General features: G+C 45.8%; 1 protein-coding gene across 1 annotated transcript; it reads left to right on the forward strand.

Moving 5' to 3' along the window:
- Positions 1-5,997: 5,997 nt before the first annotated feature.
- Positions 5,998-7,026, forward strand: LOC135828754 (uncharacterized). The gene has a single exon (XM_065341177.1). The coding sequence runs from the start codon at positions 5,998-6,000 to the stop codon at positions 7,024-7,026; it is 1,029 nt and encodes a 342-aa protein (XP_065197249.1).
- Positions 7,027-7,684: the final 658 nt, after the last annotated feature.

The following is a 7,684-nucleotide window of genomic DNA, read 5'->3' on the forward strand; positions in this document are numbered from 1 at the left end:
TGAATTTAACATCTATGTAAATTATCGTTCTGTGTCACAAGGCCGCATCCAAGATTTATGACGCAATGCATTTTAAGTATTACTCACTACAATAGCCCAGTAGAGTTGGTGAAATTTCTCAATACGTTCATGGGTATGTATAGTTGGTAAAGGACCACTTCCGTAGCTGCTATCTTCTTCCCTTTTCACACTTTCTTTCTTCAAATAATATGATAATTATACCACATTCATTTTTGCTAGGAATCAAATAGCCGATCTCTGGTGATAATACAGTTCTGCCTGAGCTTTAAGCCGAATAGAATAAACGAATTCAACACCACCACCACCACCACCACCACCACCACCACCAACAACAACAACACCAGCACCAACACCTACACCAACGCCAACACCAACCCCAACAACGACGACGACGACGACGACGACGACCACAACAACAACAACAACAACAACAAACTAAATAACAATAATAACAACAAAAACAAAAACAACAACAGCAACAACAACAACAACAACAACAACAACAACAACAACAACACCAACACCAACAACAACAACAACAACTCTTATTGGCGATGGTGCCATCGTGAGAATAAAGAATTCAACAACAACAACAACAGCAGCAACAACACCAAACCTCTCAAACACCACTTCTGCAACGTTCTGCGACTGTGTCTTCTGATCTGCGCTCTATACATACCACCACATCATCTGTTCGCAGCTACCTAAAAAGACTAAAAAGCAACAAAAGCCCTGGTCCTGATGCGCTACCAAATGAAGTTCTCAAAGTTCTGGCTCCATCTCTGGCGTACCCACTGTGCCTTAAATTCAACCTTTCCTACTCCTACGGCGTATTTCCTGATCGTTGGAAGATCGTTAAGGTCACGCCCATCTACAGGTGTGACGGCTCCCGATCACAAGACTCAAACTATCGTCCAATATCTCTTCTCTGCTCCCTTTCAAAAGTATGTGAAAAGGTATTTTACGACCAGTTGTATTGCCACATTTCACCATGCCTTAGCCCTTCCCAATCTGGCTTTCGGCGCAACGACTCAACCTCTGACCAACTAGCTCGTCTAGTACAAAACATTGCCACCCTTCGTGATGCTCGACACCATATTGCTCTCTGCTTCTTTGACTTGGCAAAGGCCTTTGATACTGTCTGGCATCGTGGCCTCCTTGCCAAGCTACATTATTGTCTTTGGTGTGTCTGGCCCTGCTCTGTCCTGGCTGGAGTCCTATCTGAGTAGCCGATCACAGTTTGTTTCTGCCCTCTCCATCAACTCTGATCCTCTACCAGTGTCTTCTGGAGTTCCCCAAGGCTCCATACTTGGACCTCTGTTCGTAGCATACGTAAATGATTTACCCTCTATAGACCCAGGTGTCTCGTTTTTCGCTGATGATACAACTCTACTGTCAGCATCCTCGTCCTCAGCGGCTCTTGTACCTCGAGTGTTGGCTCAGATATGCAGTGTCCTACGCTGGATGCAAACATGGCGACTTAGACCCAACCTGACTAAAACCGAAATAATGTTCCTTCCCCCAATCTTATCCATGTCACTTTTACACCATCCTGATTTCCCAGAACCCATAAGGGTTGTTTCCAACCATAAACACCTGGGACTAATGCTTGATGATCGTCTCTCTTGGTCTTTCCATATTGATGCTCTTTGCAGCCGTTCAAGCTCTGCCCTAGGTGTTATACGTCCCCATTGTTTCCATCTTCCTTTCAAATGTAAAATTTTGTTTTACATACTGTACATCCTGCCTCTTTTCCTGTACGCTGCTGTTAACTGGTGTGGCTTGTCCTCGGTTCTCGTTGAGCATCTCGAAATCCACCATAGAAAACTTCTTCGTATCCTGTATAGTCTACCCCCTCTCTACTCTTCTGCTTCCCTGTATGTCCTTGCAAATGCTTGCCCACTGTCGACCCACCGTCAAAAATTAATTTGCACTTTAACCCACAAATTTAAACTAGGTCTACATCCTCCTCATCTTAACGTGTGTAACTGGTTCCGAATCACAGATGGCTCCCAGACAAGATGCTCTGTTGCCCTCCCCTTGGCTAAAACGTCCTCCCTTGTACGCTCTCCACTCTTTGTTGCTTACTCTGCTTGGCTTGCGCTGCCCGCTACTACGCGCAATGCCAGTATCCTGGACGCATTTAAATCTGCTCACTAGATTCACCATCACCTGTCCCTCGCATGCTTCTCCGTCTTGACCATTACTTTTCTTCTTTTATTCACCATGGTTGGTTAACACCCATATCTCCCGTACTGGCTGATTTTCTTCTCATGCCAGGAGGTGTTGTCTATAATAATATTAATAATAACAACAACAACAACAATAACAACAACAAAAACAATAACAATGACAACAACAACAAAAACAACAACAACGACAACAATAACAACAACAACAACAACAACAACAACAACAACAACAACAACAACAACAACAACAACAACAACAACAACAACAACAACAACAACAACAACAACAACAACAACAACAACAACAACAACAACAACAACAACAACAACAACAACAACAACAACAACAACAACAACAACAACAACAACAACAATAACAACAACAAAACAACAACAACAATAACAAAACAACAATTCACTACTATAATTGCTTGTCCACCCAGCATCGCGAAATCCCTTCTCGTGCTCTCTTCAAATCCCAGATATCCCTGCTGTTGCACAGCTCTGTATAATCGTATATCGAGCATCCCTGCCCGTACACTTACGTGATCATTAACACCCAGGCCCTGCCCACCCAATTCTTCCTCACTCTTTCTCCTTTCTCACACTATTATCTCTTATTGGCCACTGGCTATCGTGAGAATAGAGATTTGAAACAACAATAATCGTGAGAATAAAGAATAAAAAATACAACAACAATAACATGGCACTCTGTAACCATCACGTATTTCAGGATTTTCAATAATCGCGCCTGATAAGGTAGAAAAGGGTCGAATAATGTTAGAACAAGAGGCGGTCATGCCGTACAATATTCACTCATATGCACCAGTTACGAACCATCAAAAGAAGTGATAATCGTTATGTAAGCTTGGTTGCAGGGATAATGTTTATGTAAAATATCCCAGCCTTTACTGTTAATAATCTCTGGCGACACGTCCCTGGTCTTGATTTCCTCTCGAATTCGTTTCCGGAGATAATCGTTTTAATCACAACAACCTCGGATGTCTGCCCCGGGCGTACAGTCGGAAGGATACGTAGTCGCCTAGTGGTCCTCAAGCGGTTAACCATTGACAGCAGTCGTCGTTGTGTTCTGTAATTCTGCTGGTAAGGCAGCAGGGGAATTCCCTGACATAAATAAATATCACCGCGTCTTCACTGAAGATCGTACACATCACTGTATGAGTACACTGTACACATCACTGTTTACACTCTTTAGATCCCGACTAACAGCGGCTTGAAGAGATCACAGGACAGACCTGCACACTGACCTACACGAAAGCACAAACACTTGCGAACATGCACACTAACACCTAATAACAAAAGTTTAGATTGACGCACCGTCGTACGTGTAGCTGTCAAAGCCGTTTTAGGGTTAGAGTGTGCGGCTCTTTTTCGCTTTTTTAACAGCTTGAGCCTCCCGCACGGGAAAAGTAACACATTAATTTTGTGAAGCATCAACACAATTACATAAAACGAATGAAATAATAATGATTATACAGACTCAGTAGGATGACTGCAGGTTCACTGGATGCGTGCCTCAGCCACTACTAGCACTGGAGGAGACTCAGGCACGGCAGGAGCAAACAGGCTCCTTGAGCCATGCAGGCACATGGCACCACAACAAACCAACCTACCACCCGTTATAGTCTCGAGTACTTTTTGTCTTCTGATGAATAGCACACCAAAATGGACTGAAATACATTACTTTAGGGAAATGGTTAAAGGAGAAGTATACCCTAAAATCATATTTTCACCAGTTGTAGTCTTCTGGGTGCTGAGTCGAATGGTCTTGGTCCGAGGAAGCTGCGACGCTCCCTTCCTACTTGAATCCCAATCGAACTCGCGCACTTCCATCGACTGGGTGACTGGGTGACTGCGCCCTACTAGATGGGGATTTGTATGCAAAATGTCACTAAAAGCGCCATTTCGTTCTTATAAAAGGACGGATGACCGCCATTGGCCCATATTGTGTAGTCTTTTGGACGCTGAGTCGACTGGTTTTGGTCCGAAAAGGCTGCGATGCAGCGTTCCTCCTTTATTCCCAATCGAACATGGTTGAACAAGCGGTCACGTGCTCCTGGGTGCCCAAATCACCTGGTCACCACGCCAGCAGGCGACAACTTTCACACCAAGGTTCAACTCGAGTTCAACTCGAGTGACAGGACTGCACTCAAAAAGGTCAAACAGGCTAGTAAGTTGTACCCTGCAGGCACGGTGACCAGGTGACTGGTGTACGCAGGAGCACGTGACCGCTTGTTCAACCATGTTCGATTGGGAATAAAGGAGGAACGCTGCATCGCAGCCTTTTCGGACCAAACCCAGTCGACTCAGCGTCCAAAAGACTACAACATATGGGCCAATCGTGGTCGTCCGTGCTTTTATAAGAACGAAATGGCGCTTTTAGTGACATTTTGCATACAAATCCCCATGTAGTAGGGCGCAGTCACCCAGTTTCGGTGGAAGTTTGCGAGTTCGATTGGGAATAAAGGAGGAAGGGAGCGTCTCAGCTTCCTCGGACCAAGACCATTCGACTCAGCACCCCGAAGACTACAACTGGTGGAAATTTAATTTCAGGGTATACTTTCCCTTTAAGAAAGTTAGAAGACCCTTACAGATCAAGTTAACAGCAGCCCATAGAAGATGTGCTGTGCCGTTGTTTGTCTTAGTCCTGCAGAGAGTTCAGAACGTGGTTCATATGGAGGTGAATTCTCAGCAAGCAAGACATCCGTGCTGTGCCATAGAGCTATCAATGAAACACCTACTGCTGGAATCCAATAACAAATGTACAATGAGCCATAACGGTGGTTTCTGAACTGCAACATCTTGGCATAACGTTGACCGGCAACCTGGATTTTCGCAAACATGTCGCCTCAATAACTTAGAAGTTCAGATATTGAGTGCACCTACTGTCAATAATGTCCCGGCAACTTACGCCTTCGGCAATGATCATACTGTACAAAGGGTTCGTAAGACCTGTGATCGAATATAGCTGTACGGTGTGGTCGTTTGGATCTAATAAGAAACCCATGATCCCTCTTGATCAATTACAGGCAAGGTTTGCTAGAGCTCTACTGAAAAAGAAAAAAATTACCTTTGATTACACTTCTTCCAAATCTGTCTTACTTGGTCCGACTTATTAAAATGTGCGCTTTGCTTCCGACGTCTCCCAACCAAATGTAAATGATGTCAGGACGGAATGAACCTGCCAGCTACTAACACTGTCCTTCAGTTGTCGATTGGTGATGTTGAAGAAGAAATGGCTCGAACTCCGAAGAAGGCAGCGCCTCAAACACCCCGGCGACTCAAGCATATTGCGCCAAAATTTCGTCGTCAGAGGACTCCTGTTGCTCCACGGGCAACACCGAGAAGGCCTGGTGCTGACATCAAGACACCAATGCGATGGAGAATTGTTACTGAGTACCACAAACTCCTTGGCAATCACTCTCGACTTTCTCCTGGCGGATTAGAATCGTTGTAGTCGCTGTTTCCTGGGCAGAATCTCAGCAAACGAGTGATCCAGAAATTTGTGCAGCAGTACAGGCATCGCTCCGTTCAGTCTGCTGATCTCTCTCGACATCGTTCGCGATGTGGCGTCGGACGAATCAAGTTTGCAGAAGACATCGCCGAGAAGTTGATTGACATCAACAACCGCCACTGGGGTCGCCTCTCATGCAAGAAACTTGCTGGAAAACTGAACGAACAAGGAGTGATTTGTTCTGCGGATACGGTGCGTAGATGGTGCGGAGTTCTAGGAGCCGCGAGGCGTCATCGCTACATCAAGCCTATGCTGAAACTGCGTCACAAGATCACTCGACTCAAATGGGCGATCGATACGTACAACGGGGATGAGCGCGCATGGCCTGACTGCTATCACACCGTACACGGCGATGAAAAGTGGTTCTTTCTGATGCGTGACGGTGTACCGTGTCGAGTGTTTCCCACGTGGGAAGAGAATGATGATGGCGGGATGGAGCATCGGATCACGCTGGCGGCCGCAGCACGTGTTTATCACAAGTCTCGCTGCCCGAAAGTGATGTTCCTCACTGCAATCGCACGTCCCCGGCCCGATCACGACTTCGACGGCAAGGTCGGAATATGGAACTTTACGAAGGTGAGAAAAGCCAAGCGCAGCAACCGTAACACGGGCACTGTCGCAGGCGAAACGGACATAGTCGAGACTGTGACCGTGGATGCTGATGAATATCGTAGCGTCATGCTGAAAAAGGGTGGCGTATTTGACGCGATCCACACGAAAATGTGGTGGTTCAAACGAGACTCTGGAGAACCTGAAGCCGGGCATCCCATCATATACCAACACGACGGTGCGAAGCCTCACACAGCGAAAAAGAATGAGAAACTCTGGGCCAGTCACGGAGCTCAGAAAGGCTTTCGCATCGTTGTTCGCACGCAGCCAGCTCAGTCTCCGGACTTGAACGTCAATGATCTTGCCTTCTTCGCCAGCCTGCAGTCGGATACGGAGCTGGTGGCGAAAGAGAACGTCACGGACCTCATTCATGCAGTCGAGTCTTGCTGGCAAGCATATCCGGCTGAACGCATGGAAAATGTCTGGAGCTGCCCTTTCGGTTCTTTCAAAGGCATCGTGGACACGTCGGGCGACAACTCCTACAGCCACCATTCTGGCAGTCGTACTGCACATCGAAGAGGCACCGGCGATCGTCAAGATCGGGCGTTTGGAGTGAAAAGGATCAAGGAAGCGCGGCTCAGTCTGGAGGAAATGAAAAAAATGTCGGACGTTTTGCAAGATGACGCGCTTGCAGATGCGCCTGGAGACACCAGCAGCGATGAAAATTAGAAGATCAGCCCAAGAGCCGACACAGTACTTATCTCGCTACCATCTCTTGATTGATTTTCTTCTTCTCGTGCTCGTTTGTACATATGGTTGAGTTTTGAAGTGAAGCGCACATTTTAATAAGTCGGACCAAGTAAATTCTAAATGCTCCCTAGAGTCACTAGCCTATCGTCATCAAATCATCAGTCTCACTACTTTTCACAGATATGTTTTCCATCATCGTGATTACCTTGCTGATTTCCATTTCAAGATTACGAATAGTGAGCGGCGACCAAATAAAATCATTCTTCCCAAATTTAAATCATTGTCTAAATCTCATTTCATATTCCGAACTGCTATTCTATGGAACTGTTTACCCCCCCCCCCCCCCCCCCTCCCCCAGTCTAAACATCGGAAGCCTCGCTCTATAAGTTTAAAGCTGCCCTCAGGAATTTTACAGCTGACCATGCTTATGCAATCAACGGAATTCCGCCACCTTGCAGTTGATTTTCCCCATTTCTCTCCCAATCGATCCCTACTTGTCGTCTTTGTACATACATTTACATCTACTGTTCTTTCAATCAAATGAATCCCTTGATAGGCACATTGCCTTTGGGTCATTTCATAATAATAATAATAATTTTAGAATTGCGATCAACAGAACGAGCTGAACCGACATTTT

Source organism: Sycon ciliatum, chromosome 12, assembly GCF_964019385.1.
Source record: "Sycon ciliatum chromosome 12, ocSycCili1.1, whole genome shotgun sequence".
NCBI lineage: Eukaryota > Metazoa > Porifera > Calcarea > Leucosolenida > Sycettidae > Sycon > Sycon ciliatum.